The sequence below is a fragment of the Mesoplodon bidens genome, assembly GCF_964165515.1.
Source record: "Mesoplodon bidens genome assembly, chromosome: 4".
Classification (NCBI taxonomy): Eukaryota; Metazoa; Chordata; class Mammalia; order Artiodactyla; family Ziphiidae; genus Mesoplodon; species Mesoplodon bidens.
In genome coordinates this window covers 64,283,308-64,302,707 of record NC_138160.1, presented here as the reverse complement: position 1 = coordinate 64,302,707, position 19,400 = coordinate 64,283,308, and the positions used below count along the sequence as shown (strand labels likewise).

The following is a 19,400-nucleotide window of genomic DNA, read 5'->3' as shown; positions in this document are numbered from 1 at the left end:
AATATTAATCAAATACATGGTCTGTTTTGTTTCTTCTCTCCCTCATGCACATGCGACCACAATCACTCATATTTATACGATGTTGTGTTAATTTCAAAGTGCTTTTTCCAAGTGTTCTATTTATCTGCCCAGCAATCCTATTAGAATAGGCATGGTATGCATTATCAACATCTTCAACATAGATATGTGAAACTTGGTGACTTAAGACCAAGGTTACACACCTATAAAAGGAGAGTTATATTAGTACCCAAGTTGCTTAAATACCTAGTCTGCTGCTTCTATCATTTTTACCTGAACTTGTAATCACAGCATATAGTCAAACATTCTGCATAATCAAAAATAGTCTGGAGGGGCTTCCCTGGTGGCGCAGTGGTTGAGAGTCCGCCTGCTGATGCAGGGGACACGGGTTCGTGCCCCGGTCTGGAAAGACCCCACATGCCGCGGAGCGGCTGGGCCCGTGAGCCATGGCCATTGAGCCTGCGCGTCCGGAGCCTGTGCTCCACAACAGGAGAGGCCACAACAGTGAGAGGCCCACATACCGCAAAAAAAAAAAAAAAAAAAAAAAAAGTCTGGAGCCTTATCTCTTGCTTCCCACTTAAGGACTGTGTCTGTGGAACAGTTCCCTGTCCTAATTCAGTCTCAGGTTGTTACCTACCATAAGAGCTAGTCAATACTTTGTCTTCCAACATCTTTAGATAGAATGTATTCTTCTGCCTAATTGCTGCTCACTTCACCTGGAGTTATTTTCCAACAGCTCAGGAATATGAAGATAATGTAGAAAATTATGAATACAGAATGCTCGGAATACCCCTAGAACAATACTGCAACATCTCTAGAACAGATTCTTGGGCTTCCCTGGTGGCGCAGTGGTTGAGAGTCCACCTGCCGATGCAGGGGACACGGGTTCGTGCCCCAGGCCGGGAATATCCCACATGCCGCGGAGCGGCTGGGCCCGTGAGCCATGGCCGCTGAGCCTGCGCGACCGGAGCCTGTGCTCTGCAACGGGAGAGGCCACAACAGTGAGAGGCCCGCGTACCGCAAACAAAACAAAACAAAACCAAAAAAAAACCAGATCCTTCTCTCCTTCTGCTGGCAAGAATAAAGATTCTTGCTAAGATGACTGATAACATTAACAGGATAACAACCATGTAATAACACCCCATGGTGATCATTATATGTAAAAAGCTCTGAAGGTAACAGTCCTGGTGTTTACAAGGAATTATGTTAAATTTGTTTAAAAAACTTTAATGTTCTAACATACATATACCTGTCAGAAAAGGGCCCATTTAAGATGTTTTTAAAAGCTAAGCAGTAAAATTGGGCTACACCTGGCTTTGCATAAGGAAGGAAATAAAGGCCTATTTTACTCCTCTTCTAATATATAGAGAATACAAGGAGATGTTATCTAGATCAATAGGGGGAAAACAGCCCAATAGAAAAATAGGCACAAGACAGTAACTGGGACAAAAGGAAGGATATGCAAATACCAATTATTACATGAAAACAAGAAAGATGAACACTCAGTAATAACCAAAGAAATGCAAATTTTAAAAACATGGTACTACTTTTCATCTATTAAACTGTTTTTTTTAAATGACAATGCCAAATTATGGTGAGGAATCAAGGAAAGTATTCTCATTCAGCACAATTGCTTCAAGTGAAACTTTTAAGGAAACATGGATTTGCTGAAAGAATAACCTGAATAACTACTTTAATGCCAGGTATACAAATAGAGAGATTATTAAAATAATGAATAATTTAAACTGCTTCTCAGGGAGTGGTGGAACGATTTCTGTGGCCTCCTATGGAAGGGAGTTGGAAGGAACGGACCTTGCCAGACAGACCTTGCCAGATGTATCTCTTCATTTGGCTTGATTTGTATCCTTTATAAATTGTAATGGTAAGTATGTGTTTTCCTGAGTTCTGCGAGTCACTGTAGTGACTAAATTTGTAGTGACAAATTTAGGAACCGCAAATTTGTAGCCAGTTGGTAAGACGTACAGATGGCCTAAGGACACCCCAAATTTGCAAGTAGTGTCTGAAGGGCAGGGAGTCTTGCTGGTGACTGGGCCTTTAAGCTATGACGTCTGTAACTGTGAACGATTATTGACAGAATTGAATTATGCTATACTAATACCCATCACTTTTAATTTTTTTAAAGGTGGGCTATATGTAAACACATATGCCTAGAAAAGACTGAAAGGATATACCTTAAAGGATATACCTTAACTTGTTAATAGTGGTCTTCTTCTTTTTTTTTTTTTTTTTTTTTTGCGGTACGCGGGCCTCTCACCACTGTGGCCTCTCCCGTTGCGGAGCACAGGCTCCGGACGCGCAGGCTCAGCAGCCATGGCTCACGGGCCCAGCCGCTCCGCAGCATGTGGGATCCTCCCGGACCGGAGCACGAACCCGTGTTCCCTGCATCGGCAGGCGGACTCTCAACCACTGCGCCACCAGGGAAGCCCAATAGTGGTCTTCTTTAACTGCTAGGATTATGAGTGGTCTTTAATTCTTTTCTATATAAGTATTTCGAACATAAAATACTTAAACCACTCATTTTTGAAAATACCTCCATCCATTTTGAAAATACCTAACAAAAAGAATTCTACTGGGAAACTCACCTTTTTGAGCTTTAGCTGTTATTTCAAAATATTTGACAGTAAGATCCTGAATGGACAGCACAGCCATATGAGCTTTCCGCTGCCAATCAGCATCTTCCTTTTGTAGACTTTCAATCCTTCGGGGACCCAGGTAATCATTCTCTATAGAAATCTGTAGAGAGAAAAAAGAAAAATGGAGAAGATCCTTTCTTTCTCTCTTTTAACATTTACTGAACATTTATATATCAGGCATTGTGCTTGGTACTAAAAGAAAGAATACTTGTTTTTCCCTGCTCTGCAGTAGAAGCTATCAATTTACAAAACAATTAAATTAACAATAATGTTGAAGACAGCTGATGCAGAAATTGTTCCCCCTTCCTCCTCTATCTTCTTCTTCATCATTCCCTCTTCTATATATAAATAAAGGACATATAATAAAATGTTTAAGACTGATTATTTTCAAGTGCTGCGATGAGAAATTTATTTCCTCCTTTATGATAATTATATTTTCAGGTTAAGAATTATTTGTGCCAATAAAATGCTTATTTAATCATTGGCGTAAATAAATAAAATAAGATTGACAATATATAAAAATCAGCCTATCTGCCTACTGAAGGACTCTGGATATAAGTAACAGAAAAACTGGCTATGTATTATTTATAAGAGTCACAACTAAAACAAAAGGACAAAGGAAAGTTGAAAATCAAATGATGGACAGAGGTATGCCAGGTGAATGTCACAGAAGTAACAATATCAATATTAAAGTATAGAAAAGTGCTAAACCGGTATGTTAATATGGAAGAAAGGTACAGTCCAGGAAGAACAGCAATAGACCCTCTGTACTGCTTTACCACATACTGAGAGAGAGACTTAAAACTTAAACAATAACACCATATTAGGATGATGGGGAAAAAATATTATAGAGAAAAATGTTAACCCACCCCTGGCACACTTAAAAAAAATTGATCAAGTTATCATACACCACTAAAAAATTATAATGAATTTCAAAAGTAGAAATAATGCAGGTCATAGTCTCTAAACAGTACAATAAATAGAAATCACAGGAACAGTCTAAAACAGTTGATTTAGTCTTGAAGCAACAATATACTGCTCCTTAAGCAAATGAAGTCTTCCAGAAAGAGGGAAAAACATATGAGCACTCACTGTAGTGCTCAGCACACACAGAACAATTAATTAGCAATGTTAAGGGGACAGTGGCAAGGTAGAGGAAGAGGTCAAGAATGATCCTAGGGTTACTGGGAAAAAATATGTACATGGAATTGCCAAGGATTTCATTTTGCATACTAATTTTAACTTTGCAAGTCATGTCCAGAGATATAAGCTTGGGTACCCTTGACACACTAGAAGACATTTAAAGCAACGAGAGTGAGTGAGTTCATGTAAGGAATTGTAATAATATAAGTAGCAAGATTCAATGGAGGAGAACTCAAACACTATCAAACACTACTTAGGGGTCAAGTAGATACACAACCAGTACCCACGGACCTAACAGCATGAACTTGGCAACAACAGCTCTGGAGTACAGGCAAATTCCTTTTGCCTATTAATTCCCACCATATCTTCAGACCTCAGTTCAATTACTGGTTCATGGATGTCGTCCCTGACTCACCATTATAGGCAGTATAAGCTCTTCAATCTAAAAAACAGCCTTCAATCTTAAGTCTTATCACAATCATACTTTATATTATTTTATATCACCTGCTTTCTGCTCTGAATGTTCCATGAGGGCAGAGAATGCACAAGTGGTTTTTATCTCTGCTTGCTTGCTTTTCACTAGCACACTGCCGGGCATGAATTAGGTAATCTACAATATTTCCTGAATGAGTGAATAAAAATTCACTTCCATACATGTTTTTAATGAGGAGAGAAATGTAGACACATGTATAATACTCTTTTGAGAAATTTGTGTGAGTGAATAGAGGGGAAAAGGGTGGAGAAGAGGATAAGGCTTAAGGGTAGGCACTCTTGCTTTATTTTAATGGGAGATCACAGAGCAGGTTGAGAGGGAGAACCTATGTCTTCCCCTGTGAAGAAAGAACCCAGTTATGAAAAGAATCTGAAAAAGAATTATGTATATGTATAACTGAATCACTTTGCTGTACACATGAAAGTAACAGAACATTGTAAATCAACTATACTCCAAAATAATATAAAAATTAAAAAAAGAAAGAAAGAATCCAGTTAAAAATAAATTGGTAGAGAAGACGGGAGAAGACACAAGATAGCTCTTTTTAGATGGTAGGGTGACAAACCATTTATCGTAGGAAGACTCATTAAGCAAATATTAAAAACAATACTAACCAGGGTTAGTGAAGTCACGGTGAAACAGGCACACATAATATACTGCTGGTGGAACTATAAATTGATTAAAACCTTTTCTGGAAAGTATTTTATGATACCATAATCTTTGAACACATTTAGCTGTTTAGATCAGGACAAACTTTACTGAGGCCCATAAATTGCAGAGGGCTTTGAAGGAGGGGTAGGATTTTGAGTTACATGGGGAGCATATGGGAAAAGAGAACCACCCAAAAGGGATGCTGTTGGTAAGAATTAACCTGTACAAAAGCCTTGAGGCAAGTAAGTTCAATGCATGGTAAAGGACAGAGAGCAGTCCAGCCTAGCTGGAGTTTAGGCAAAACAGATGAAGGTAGTGGGAGATAACACTAGAGAAGTAGGTTAGATCACTATGAGGAGGCTGAGGAGTTTGTACTGCATATGACAGGCAACTGGAAACCACTGAGGGATTCTCAGCAATAGTTAAGTGGCATAGTTAGACTTCAGTTTACATTTAAGGTTTTAGAAAACTTGTTTTCTGTAATAAAACCATCAAGGTTTTGTGCTTTCATTTGTTGTGATTACCTTTGATTTTTAAAACAAGTTAAAAAGCAAAAGATTAGTGTTCACAAGTATGAAAAAGAAATTTAATAAATTGATATTATGATAAATTTAATAAATTGTAGCAAAAATTTAAATTCTTACTCGGCACGTTATGATGGAAGTCCTTTTCAATGACATGATTAAACTTCGTATGTTTATTACACCTAAGACCATAAGCTAGGTTAGCTAAGTTTTTTCCCTGACTTCCCCAGAGATCTGGTTCTCTCCATTGAGATCAGACACACCAGCACTAGAAGAGCAATGTCCTCTTTCTCAGAGGTCAGCTCCACAGGACCTATCCTTTAATAATTACCACCTCTTCCCTTTGTAACCCCCGATCCTAGGAGTGGTGGCTGCTTTTGCAATTAACTCTGATATCTTAAGAGTTGCCTTCTTATCTACCTTGTTAACAACTTTATACCTGGTTCTTAAAATTCCCTCTGTTGAAATAACTGATTTGATCTTCTGGTCAGACCAACAGACACAACTGTGGAATAGAAATGTAATAACCAGAACAGGCAGTGCTCAAAATTCAAAAATCTTAACTCAGATCATGAAGATAGAAACCCTTTTCACTTGCATAGTTAAACACTGTACAGAAATGAGAAACCTTGCATTATGGATTTTTGAAGAGAAAAAATAATATAAAAAATCTGGTGGTAATTATTTGGCAATAACTTGTTCTTTGTTGTTAGATTATTTTTACCTTAATTGTACAGGTATATTCAAATATACAGAAAACAAACATGCTATGCTTTTTAAATGCTGGTTTTTTAACTGACTTCTGAAACTCAGTAGCTAATGCTGTAGCCAACTGTTTAAAAACATGATTACAGTTTACTGTACCTAAGACATTAAGCTAGGATACTGAGTTCTCTTCCTAACTTGGCAATTTGAAGATGTACAGCATTGGTCAGCTGGATCATGTGCTAATAACAATGACACCTCTGTTTTCAACTTTAGGGCTAGAAAGAAAACAGTGTCTGTTTTTAAGATGGAAAAAAATGTGTTAGTTTAGGTAGCTAGGATAGTGAGACTAGTTTATAAACACGAATTTCTTGGCAAGGAATTACTTATTATAAAGTACATCACTAGCTTGGATACTGGGTTTTATATGAGAAGCTGTGGTGTTACTTCTGTCTATTGCTGAGATTGTAAGTTAAAAAAAAACTCCAATTCTTAGGTGAAACAAATGCCAAGATAAACTTGTGAATATACTGATGTAGTAGAGACCTTAATGTGAATTTTCCAGGCCCAGGAGTCATCTGAAGGTGACTCTTGATTAAGAGAATGACGTGATTAGACTTGGCATCATCTATTACATGCATTTTTACATTCAAAGCAAATATTAAGTGTACTATTCCCACGAAAGAGTGTGAAATGAGACATTTTTTGAAGGTAAGAGACATCTAAAGACAAGGAAACCAAAGGAAAAAATAGTTCAGGTAAGAGGTAAGTACCTTAATGTATAGTGGTAGCACTATATATTTCATAGTGTACGTGGTAGAGTATATAGTGGTCCAATGGTGTAAAAATTGCACCCTGAACAAAACCAGGGGGTTTGCCAAGCCATGCATACTGCTGCATATGTCCATTTGTCTGCTGGAATAAGGGTGGAGGTGGGTGACTTTTTCTATTTCACACAAAGACACCTATAGATTTGCCTGGTCCTGGGGAAGGGTGGAGGAAGAAGAGCACGTTCAAGTTTCAACTAGAAGACAGCTGAATTGCAAAATTACATGACTGGCTACAAAGGGGAGGGAAAAGCTGAGGGTGTCTTCTAGTTTCTAGCTTATGTACTTTCAGCAAATCATTAGAAATAAGTTGGACAACGTGTCTGAAGTGCTTATAGTTAATCCAGGAAGACTATCAGTAGGTCAACTCGCTAACCCTGACTCATTAAGACACTGGGCCTAAAAATCTAGATGATCATCTAGTTTATTTATTTTTATTTATTTATTTAAGCTTTTTTTTTTATTTGATCACGCCACGCAGCTTGCAGGATCTTAGTTCCCCAACTAGGGATTGAACCTGGGCCCCGGCAGTGAAAGTCCTAACCACTGGACCACCAGGGAATTTCCCAAGGATCACATAGTTTAAATCTCATTTTATGGATGAAAAAACTGGGGCCCAGAGAGAATGTAACTGAATTTAGTGTGCTCCATCCCTTAGCTGTTTCAAATTTTATTAGACATGTGGTTCTCAAACTTCATATCAGAATTACCGGGAAGACTTGTTAAAACAAAGATTGCTGAGCTTCTCCCTAGAGTTTCAGCAAAGGAGATCTGAGGTGAGGCCTAAGAATCTGTATTTCTAACAAGGCTCTAGGTGATACTGAATTTCCTCGTCTGGGGGTCACATTTTAAGAACCAGCGTATTAGAGTCTGGGAGCTTCCGAAAGGGGTGTGTATTTTAAAGAGGCTAAAGAATAAAGGTCAAATTCCCCAGGATGAGATAACATTCTAGCCCCTGACCATCATTCCTCTCCTACAAATCCTTAGACAGAGGCGTATCAAACAATTCACACCCTATGGTATAACTAAAAGAGCAGGCTTTGCAGTCAAACATGTGTTTCAATCCCAGCCATGCCACTTATTGGCCTCCACTCATGGTGCTGGGTTGGTGATTCAGTAATGTTTGAGTAACTTATTGTGACTAAAAACCCTAGTATTATGCCTGTTCACTATACCATTCCTGTTTTTATATATCTATCTGGAATATTCTCAATTCCAATCTCCAATACAGACATACGTACTCACTTCCTACTGAATTCTTATTCTTCAGTGGTGAAGCTTGATCATCCCCCTTTTTCCGTATATCTTCAGGCAATGGTGATCACCTCATTTTGCGTCTCTACATAAACTTGTACATACTGCTCATTTTTCTTTTAAAAAATCATCTGAGTTATAATTTACATACAACAAAATGTACCTGTTTTAAGTGTAAATTTTGACAAATATATATACCTGTGATACAGGCACCATAATCAAGATTTAAAGCACATCAATCTCCCCAAAGGATTCTGTTACATCTGCTTCCTCTCAGTGGATCTCCCCACCCCCACCCCAGGCAACAGCTGTTTAGGACAATCTTCTAGAATTCCATGTAACTGGAGGCACAGTTTGTCTGGCATCTTTTGCTCAGCACAATTTTTTATAAGCTATTTAATCAGGATTTAATTTACATACACTGTGTTCAAGTAAATCCATCTAAAGTGTTCAATTTGATGAGTTTTGATTGCTGTATACACCCAAGAAACAACCATCACAATCATGATACAAAACATTTCCGTCACCTCCAAAATATTCTCGTACTACTTTGCCATCCATACCTTCTCGCACTGCTTTGCCATCCATACCTTCACACATATACAGGAGGGTATATACATACCCTCCTGTATATGGCTTCAACTTAGCATGACTTTGACATGTGTCTGTGTTGTTGTGTCTATCAATGGTTAATTCCTTTGCTTTGCTGAATATTATTCTACTATGTGGAAATATCACATTTTGTTTATCCATTCACCTGTCGATGGTTATTTGGGTTGTCCCAGTTTGGGGCTACCAGGAATACAGTTGACACGAACACTGGTATGTAAGTCTTTTTTGTGAACAGATGTTTTCGTTTCTCTTGTATAAGTAACTAAGAGACAAACAGCTGAGTTGTAAGGTATTGTACAGTTGACCCTTGAACAACATGGATTTGAACTGCATGAGTCCACTTACATGCAGATTTTTTTCCCCATAAATATTACAGTGCTACAAGATCTGCTGTTGGTTGAATCCACGGATGGGGAACCACGATCTGGAAAGCCACTTTGGGACTTAAGCATCTGAAAATTTTGGTATCACTGGCGGGTCCTGGAACCACACCCAAGGGTTGTTCAAAGATCAACCATATATGTTTAACTTTTGAAGAAAGTGCCCAACTGTTTTCCAAAGTGGTTGTACCACTTTACAATTCTGTTAGCAATGCATGAAAAGTCCAGTTACTCTACACCCTCACTAGCCCTTGGAGGGCCAGAATTTTTTCATTATACTCACTTCAATGGGTGTGTAACAGTATCTCACTGTGGTACCAATTTGGATCTCCTAGATGAGTATGTTGAGCATCTTCACATGTGATTATTAGCCATTTCTTTGTGTCTTTTAAAATATTTAGCTCATACTGAAAATTTTGGGGTTTTGTCTTACTGAGTTGTACAGTTCCTTTTTCAGATGTATTACAAGTTATTTTCTCTCAGTGTGTGGCCTCCTCATTTTCTTAATCTTTAAAATAGCAAAAGTATTTAATTTTAATGAAGTCCAATTTTATCTTTTTTTTTTTTTAGCTGAAGTTTTCTGCATCCTATCTAAAAAACCTTTGCCTTTCCTTCTGAAAGACTGTAAAAACTTCCTAGTTTTGTTATAAAAGTTTTATACTATGAGCTTTATGTTTGGGTCTAAGATGTATTTCAAATTAATTTTTGTGTATGGTATAAGATAAGGAAGGCTGGACTTCATTATTTCTATACGGGTATCCACTTCTAGCACCATTTGTTGATAAGACTATTCTTTCCCCCCACTGAATTGCCTTGTCACCTTTGTAGAAAACTAATTGACTATATAACCACAGGTTTATTTCTGGATTCTGTTTAGTTCCATTCATTTACACGTCTATCCTGTACTATCACCACAATGTCTGGATTTCTCTAGCTATTTTATAATTGGCTGGTTAGTTTAAAAAAAAAAACACCCTACTGGAATATTAATTTGAATCTATAGATCAGTTGAGAACTGACATCTAAACATTACTGATTATTGTTAATAGATTATCTTCCAATCTATTAACATGGTCTATCTCCCATTTATTTAGGTATGCTTTAATTTTTCTCAGCAAAGTCTTATAATTTTTCAGTATATAGTCCTTTCATATATTTTATAAAATTTATCCCTAAACATTTCATGTTCAGAGATACTAATGTAAAAGGCATTTAAAAAATTTTGATTTTAACTTCATTTCTGGAAGATAGAAAATGCAATTGAATCTTTAATACTGACCTTGTAACTAAACTTACAGATTATTTCCAGTAGCTTTTTTAGATTCTTAATTTTTTTTACATGTGTGATCACATGATCTACAAATAAAGAAAGCTTTACTTTTTTTCTAATTTATATACGCCCTTTTTTTTTTTTTTTGCTTTATTGAACTGGCGACAAACTCCAGAGAAATACTGAATAAAAGCTGCGGGAGCAGACAATCTTACCTAGTTACCAATCTTAGTGGGGGAAGAATTCAGTCATTCACCATCATGTATGATGTTAGATAGGCTTTCCATACATACCCTTTATCAGCTCAAAGAAGTTCCCTTCTCTTCCTAGGTTGCTGAGATTTTACCATGGATGGGCAATGAACTTTTTATCAAGTGCATTTCTGCACCCAGACATGTTGATTTTTTTCCTTTATCAATAATATGGTGAGTTACATTGATTAGTTTTTGTAATGTTAAACCAATCTTGCCTTTCTAAGATAAACCCTAATCACAGTATATTATTGAATCCTATTTTTCAATATTATGTTAAGGATTATTGCATCTACATTCATGAGGGATATTTATCTGTAGTTTTCTTTTTTTCTATAATGTCGTTTGATTTGGATAATGCTGGCCTCAAAAATGAGTTGGGAAGTGTTCCCTCTTTTAAATCCTCCAATGATCCTTTACCTGGCCCTGGAGTTTTCTTTGTGAGAAGGTTTTAAATTATGAATTCAACTTTATTAATATAGAGCTACCAAATGTTTTCTATTTTTTCTTGACTCTATTTTGACAATTTGTATTTCTCTAAGAAGTGTATCCATTTCATCTACGTTGTAGAATTTTTTGGCACAAATTTGTTCATTCTCTTACTAGCTCATCATCATAGTTGATGGGGCATTTGAGGGGCAATGCAGTAAAATACGATTTTTACCTTTGAAAATGTTAACAGTTTAAGAAATATGTTGTCTGTTCCTCCTCACCTATACTCTGCTTCCCAGGGGAAAAAAATGGAGTAATAAGTGACACTAGTGGGCAATACAGCCTGACAAGAAGGTTCAATCCATTTGCTAATGTTAATACTCAATACAAACCATGATATAATACGAAAGCAAAAATTCACATAGATTCTGATAATCAGCGTTAAGCTGTATATAGATTATCTCAGCTAAACACTGCAGCTTAGTTTAGAAGTAGATGGGGCCTCCATGTATATCATCCAGTTCATCCCTAGCCTTCCAATCAAGTTTTCAATGGACAAATATCTATAGTTCATTTTTTAAAATTGGAGGAAACTGTAGTGTCTAAAAATTCTTAGTTACTAGTTACCATTTTACCCAAAATGCCAAGTTTATGATAAAACTGACTTAACAACCCAGTATTTTTCAAAAGTATTAATAAAGGAGAGTGTGTCAATTATGTGACAGTCTGTGTTGCTCCATATCTTGACTCATTAGTAAAGGGAAAAAGACAGACATGCTTTACCTTGTAATAATTTTTCAAATATTATACTACTCATTCTTGCCCCAAGCATAAAGTTTTCAGAATAAGTGGCAATTTCCCAGATATAAATTTCATAAATAATGTTCCAAATTCACGCATTAATGCACAAGAAGTTTAATATCCTAGTTCAGCAATATTTCCATGTGAATTAAACACAGCAACACTGATTTGAGGTCAGCTATAAAACCAAACCCTTAACACTTGCCTCAAAAAAAGAAATATATATTTTACACACAAAAGTCAAATGTCATGAATTTTAAAGCTGTATCATTAATGCCTTGTAACTTTCAAAACAAGGTCTTCCCAAAACAAACGTTCTCAAAACTCCTATTAAAGAAGTCTAAGACTAGATAATACCCAAAACATTAAAAGGGAGACAGGAGTAGATGGAGAGGGGAAAAAAAGCACAGGAAAGGGGGAAAGATGGGAATCTCAATGTATTTACAAATTTTCTAGGCTTTTCTCAGCCCTGGCTACTCAGCAAAGTCACCTTTTCAGATGCTTTTAAAATGAGGTGTTCAGGCTCTATGTATCACAAAACTACCAAACTAGACTCTCTGGGGACAATGGATCAGATATCTACATTTATAAAAACTCCTCTAATAATTAAAATGTATAGCCAGCCACGCTGAGAACTATGAAACAGGCAGGTTACTATTTAGATTAAAAAAAAAATACCTTGATCTGCTGTCTTCGTAGCATGGCAAGTTCTCGCATGTCTCGGAATGGCTGTAGTAAATACTGATAGAGTTCAGTTGTGGCTTCTGCAAGGCTGCTGTAGGCTTCATCCTCCATCTGATACAAGTCCAGAAGCTCTACCATGCTCTCTGTATTCTTGTGCTTATCCAAGAGCTGTGGAACAAGAAAATTTCACTACAAAGAAATCCAACTGTAATAGCCTATAAAACTTGCAAACTCCCTGTCATCTCAGGACCTTGGAACTCTGAAATGCAGAATTAAAGAGAATGAGGAGCACTAATTGCTTTCATCACTTATCTCTATGCCTTAGGTGTCTTACTACAAGACCATATCCTAAAACACCCTTTTCTAACTACTGTCACCATATTATTCCTGTTCTCTGCATTTTCTGGAATTCCATACTACCTGCCTACCCTTAACTCTTAAAATTTTTCTATAAACCTGAAAGTGATAAAACAGTCTATTAACTTTTAAATGATAGCAAACCTATTTAAAGACATAGTTTTACATTTCACTGTATGCATGCTTTTTATTTTTTTAATAAAACCAAGAATCATTAAAAATAAATCCGTAATATCCAATTAACACTGATTTTCCTTTCCTCCCTGTTAAGCCCTACTGTTTTAAGGTGATCAGACCAATCAAACAATATCTTTCTGCTTTGTTAACAAGTAGTTTTCGGTAGGTTGGTTTTGCTTGTTGTTTGTTTGTTTGTTTTACAACTTTATTGGAGCATAATTGCTTCACAATGGTGTGTTAGTTTCTGCTTTATAACAAAGTGAATCAGTTATACATATACATATGTTCCCATATCCCTTCCCTCTTGCATCTCCCTCCCTCCCACCCACCCCTCCAGGCGATCACAAAGCACCCATCTGATCTCCCTGTGCTATGCGGCTGCTTCCCACTAGCTATCTACCTTACGTTTGGTAGTGTATATATGTCCATGCCTCTCTCTCGCTTTGTCACAGCTTACCCTTCCCCCTCCCCATATCCTCAAGTCCATTCGCAAGTAGGTCTGTGTCTTTATTCCTGTTTTACCCCTAGGTTCTTCATGACATTTTTTTTTCTTAAATTCCATATACATGTGTTAGCATATGGTATTTGTCTTTCTCTTTCTGACTTACTTCACTCTGTATGACAGACTCTAGGTCTATCCACATCACTACAAATAGCTCAATTTCGTTTCTTTTTATGGCTGAGTAATATTCCATTGTATATACGTGCCACATCTTCTTTATCCATTCATCCGATGATGGACACTTAGGTTGTTTCCATCTATTGTAAATAGAGCTATTGTAAATAGAGCTGCAATGAACATTTTGGTATATGACTCTTTTTGAATTATGTTGTTTGTTTTTAATAGAGGTCCACTAGAAGACAGAGAATCAATTCAAACATCAGGGATTTTTTTTTTTTTTTCTTGCAGTACGCGGGCCTCTCACTGTTGTGGCCTCTCCCGTTGCGGAGCACAGGCTCCGGACGCGCAGGCTCAGCAGCCATGGCTCATGGGCCCAGCCGCTCCGCGGCATGTGGGATCTTCCCAGACCGGGGCACGAACCCGTGTCCCCTGCATTGGCAGGCGGACTCTCAACCACTGCGCCACCAGGGAAGCCCAAACATCAGGGATTTTAACAACAGATAACACATAAATAATTTACAGATGCAGACAGAAGGCCAGACCAAGTGGGATCTTGCTTTACGCCAAAAGTAAAGAGATGCCATAAAAGGACTGTTGTTGTTTTGTTTTTCCTTCAAAAACCTCTCTGGTTCCAGGGAAGCATTAGGGAATAAATACTTTCCTAAGTAAGGGAATCTTGACTTTTATTCTGAAGGATAAAAAGGGGTAAACTAGGCAAAGTGTAAAGGGAAGACTGGGTCAGAAAGACAGAAGGGCATATCCCTGGATACCATAAAAAATAAGGTTTACAAACTGGAGTAAACAGAGAAAGGGAACATAATGAAAGACAATTCTGGAGACACTAACATACATGGTAAACCTGAGTTATACTACAGTGGTGAGAAGGGGCACCAGAGTGGATGCAGATAGATCAGTTCATAATCTCCTGTGTCAGTCCATGTAAGCCTAGATGGGAGGAAGAGAAAAGCAAAGATTTAAGAAATGCTTTGGAGATAAAATTAACAGGACTTGATGAAAGACTGGATTTTCTCTTTACCCTAAGGTCTTTGGTATTCATTGACACAAAGAACACAGGAATAGAAACAGGTTTTTAGAGGCAAAAATTACGGATTCAGAGACACTGTGTCCAAAGTGTTTTTTAGATATCCATGAGGAGAGGTCATGAAGGGAATGCAAAATGTCCAAGATAAACCTTGTCTTTAAGAAGTCTACAGTCTAACTAGGGAAACGAACAAACAGACATGTAAGTAAAATACTGATTGTAGAAGACAATCACGGTTCATAGTGGGCTAAAGCAGCTGAAAAAGATGTTCTAAAGCTAGGATTTGAACTGGGTCTCGAAGGATGGGAAGTGCTAGACAGGTGAAGAAGAGCAACCCAGTCTGGAGAAATCACATGAGTAAAAAGTGTCACACATTTGAATCCGGGATGGGAGAACGGGGGTGGCAGACTGCCGTGCTCCCTGGGGTAGAGGGTACACATTAGTGAGCAGGACATCACATTAAGTCTGTAAATGCAGCACATTCTAATAAGCAGTGAAACCAATGATGAAGTAGAAAAAAAGAATGATGCATTTGATCAGTGGGACCTGTTTGATTTTTAGTTTACAAAGTTAAACTTATCTAAATAACCGTATTAAAGTCATGGTCATTTAGTACCTGGTTACTTGAAGTATGGTCTGGGATCAGCATCATCTGATTACTTGTTAGAAATATAGAACCTCAGAGCCCACTCCAGACCCCCAGAATCAGAATGAGTGATGAGTATGCAAAGTTTCAGAAGCACTGCTTCAGTAAACGCCATATATGGCCACATTAACTACAACATGAGGCAAAAGTCTCTGTAAATTTACAAATTATGTAGTCCATTTTCAAACTGAATTTTCAAACTGAAAACTGTAGAATTACGGTATGTAACATTTTTTTTCCTGGATCTAAAATCATTTTCCCCCCCTCACTCTTCCTCTTACTATTTAAGTATTATTTTATTTTAGCTCAATTACCACTATTCAGACTAAAATTAAGCCAAAACTCCCATTTCTCATAGTTCAGTTCCCCATTAAAGCATTTTTAGCTAATCTAAAAAACAAAGTTACTACTGAAGCCAACCTCAGAACGAAAAAAAGTTACTACTGAAGCCAACCCCAGAACGATCTTCATCTTTAGAAGACAGGTACAGGGACTTTCCCTGGTGGTGCAGTGGTTAAGATTCCGCCTGCCAATGCAGGGGACACAGGTTCAATCCCCGGTCCAGGAAGATCCCACATGCCACGGAGCAACTAAGCCCGTATGCTACAACTACTGAGCCTACGCTCTAGAGCCCATGAGCCACAACTACTGAAGCCCGTGTGCTGCAACTACTGAAGCCCGCATGCTGCAACTACTGAAGCCCCAGCACCTAGAGCCCATGCTCCGCAACAAGCCACCGCAATGAGAAGCCCGTGCACTGCAACCAAGAGTAGCCTCTGCTCACCACAACTAGAGAGAAAGCCCACATGCAGCAACAAAGACCCAAAGTGGCCCAAAAAAACAAAAAAACAAAAAGAAAAAGAAAATCCTGTTTAAAAAAAAAAAAAAAAAGAAGACGGGTACAAAGGGACAAAGTCAGCCTGGCCTTACCTCCAGGCCTGGCCAGGATCTTAGCTCTAACACATGGGCCATTCAAGGAAACTGGATGTTTAAAAGCAATAACCCACCCCCAACCCCTGGCAAATACATTAAATAAATAAATAAATAAGAATAAACAAAAAACTAAAAAACAAACAAAAAATAAAAGCGATGGCCATTAAAATCATCAAATTAACTCCCTTCAATCTGATGTGTTTACTTTTTTTAAAATTAGAATTTAGCCTTTTACTACTACAAAGAAACAGTGAAATGATCATGAAGACATTCCAGTTCTTTTGACAGAATTCTATCTACTAATTTAAAAACTAGCAATTGAGAATCCCAATTTAGAATAAACTGAAAAATCACAAGAGAAATAGAATTCAGCAAGGTGTTATAATTTACATGCAGAAACCAACAGCCCCTTTCATATTAAATACAAAACAACCAGCCAGGATTCCATCTGCAACAAAACAGAAAAATACCTAGGAATAAACTTAAACCTTTTAAGAGCCATGTAAATAAAATGTTAAGGTACAAAAAAAGTAAGTAAATAAATGGAGGAGTAAAAATAAAAATATCAATTCTCACTAATCTATAAATTTCACATGGTAATAAAACAACTTCTTCACACTTTCATGGCATAAGAAAAGGCCAATTTTAAAGTTCACATGGAGGGGGTGCCTTCAAGATGGTGGCGTATAAGATGTGGAGATCACCTTCCTCCCCACAAACACATCAAAACTACATCTACATGTGGAACAACTCCTACAGAACACCAACTGAATGCTGCCAGAAGACCTGACTTCCCAAAAGACACCCTCAGGTGACCTACCCACAGAGGCGGGACCAAATCCAAAGCTAAACCGCAGGAGCTAAGTGAACAAAGAAGAGAAAGGGAAATTTCTCCAAGCAGCCTCAGGAGCAGCGAATTAAATCTCCACAATCAACCTGATGTACCCTGCATCTGTGGAATACCTGAACAGACAACAAATCATCCCAAAATTTAGGCGGTGGACTTTGGGAGCAACTGTAGACTTGGGGTTTGCTTTCTGCATCTAATTTGTTTCTGGTTATATGTTTATCTTAGTTTAGTATTTACAGCTTATTATCATTGGTAGATTTGTTTACTGATTTGGTTGCTCTCTTCCTTTTTTAATTTATATATATATATATATATATATATATATATAAAATTTTCTTTTTTCTCTTTTTGTGAGTGTGTATGTGTATGCTTCTTTGTGTGATTTTCTCTGTATAGCTTTGCTTTTGCCATTTGTCCTAGGGTTATGACCATCCATTGTTTCTTTTTAGTATAGTTTTTAGCGCTTGTTATCATCGGTGGATTTGTTTTTTGGTTTAGTTGCTCTCTTCCGTTCTTTTCTTTTTTCTATTACTTTTTTTTAAAATAATTTTTTGTTTTAATGACTTTATTTTATTTAATTAATTAATGAAATTTCTTTCTTTCTTTTTTTGTCTCCCTTTTCTTCTGAGCCGTGTGGCTGACAGGGTCTTGGTGCTCTGGCCAGGTGGCAGGCCTGAGCCTCTGAGGTGGGAGAGCCAAGTTCAGGATTATGGTCCACCAGAGACCTCCCGGCCGCACATAATATCAAACAGTGAAAGCTCTCCCAGAGATCTCCATCTCAACGCTAAGACCCAGCTCCACTCAACAACCAGCAAGCTACAGTGCTGGACAACCTATGCCAAACAACTAGCAAGACAGGAACACAACCCCATCCATTAGCATAGAGGCTGCCTAAAATCATAACAAGTTCACAGACACCCCAAGACACACCACCGGACGTGGTCTTGCCCACCAGAAAGACAACATCCAGCCTCATCCACCAGAACACAGGTACCAGTCCCCTACACCAGGAAGTCTACACAACCCACTGAACCAACCTTACCCTCTGGGAGCAGACACCAAAATCAATGGGAACTACAAACCTGCAGCCTGGGAAACAGAGACCCCAACACAGTAAGTTAAGCAAAATGAGAAAACAGAGAAATACACAGATGAAGGAGCAAGGTAAAAACCCACCAGAACAAACAAATGAAGAGGAAATAGGCAGTCTACCTGAAAAACAATTCAGAGTAATGACAGTAATGACCCAAAATCTTGGAAATAGAATGGAGAAAACATAAGAAATGTTTAACAAGGGCCTAGAAGAACTAAAGAGCAAACAATGATGAACAACACAATAAATGAAATTAAAAATTTTCTCTAAAAGGAATCAACAGCAGAATAACTGAGGCAGGAGAACGGATAAGTAACCTGGAAGATAAAATAGTAAAATAACTACCGCAGAACAAAATAAAGAGAAAAGAATGAAAAGAATTGAGGCCAATCTCAGAGACCGGTGGGAAAACATTAAACGCACCAACATTCGAGTTACTGGGGTCCCAAAAAGAGGAAGAGAAAAAGAAAGGGACTGAGAAAATATTTGAAGAGGTTTTAGTTAAAAACTTCCCTAATATGGGTAAGGAAATAATCAAGTCCAAGAAGCGCAGAGTCCCATACAGGATAAACCCAAGGAGAAACATGCCAAGACACATATTAATCAAACTATCAAAAATTAAATACAAAGAAAAATATTAAAAGCAGCAAGGGAAAAGCAATAATTAACACACAAGGGAATCCCCAAAAGGTTAACAGCTGATCTTTCAGCAGAAACTCTGCAAGCCCAAAGGGAGTGGCAGGACATGTTTAAAGTGATGAAAGGGAAAAACCCACAGCCAAGAATACTCTACCCAGCAAGGATCTCATTCAGATTCGATGGACAAATTAAAACCTTTACAGATAAGCAAAAGCTAAGAGAATTCAGCACCACCAACCCAGCTCCACAACAAACGCTAAAGGAACTTCTCTAGGCAGGAAACACAACAGAAGGAAAAGACTTACAATAACAAACCCAAAACAATTAAGAAAACGGTAATAG

At 37.7% G+C, this 19,400-nt stretch overlaps 1 protein-coding gene across 2 annotated transcripts in view; it reads right to left on the bottom strand.

The window, feature by feature from the left end:
- The window catches only part of JMY (junction mediating and regulatory protein, p53 cofactor), a 71,392-nt gene that overhangs the window by 30,294 nt on the left and 21,698 nt on the right, over window positions 1-19,400 (bottom strand). For both annotated transcript variants that reach the window (XM_081231296.1, XM_081231297.1), the window contains exons 2-3: window positions 12,694-12,867; window positions 2,622-2,772 (exon numbers count right to left, since the gene is read on the bottom strand). In XM_081231296.1, coding sequence (XP_081087422.1) covers window positions 2,622-2,772; window positions 12,694-12,867 — 325 coding nt within the window. The remainder of the gene's footprint in view (window positions 1-2,621; window positions 2,773-12,693; window positions 12,868-19,400) is intronic.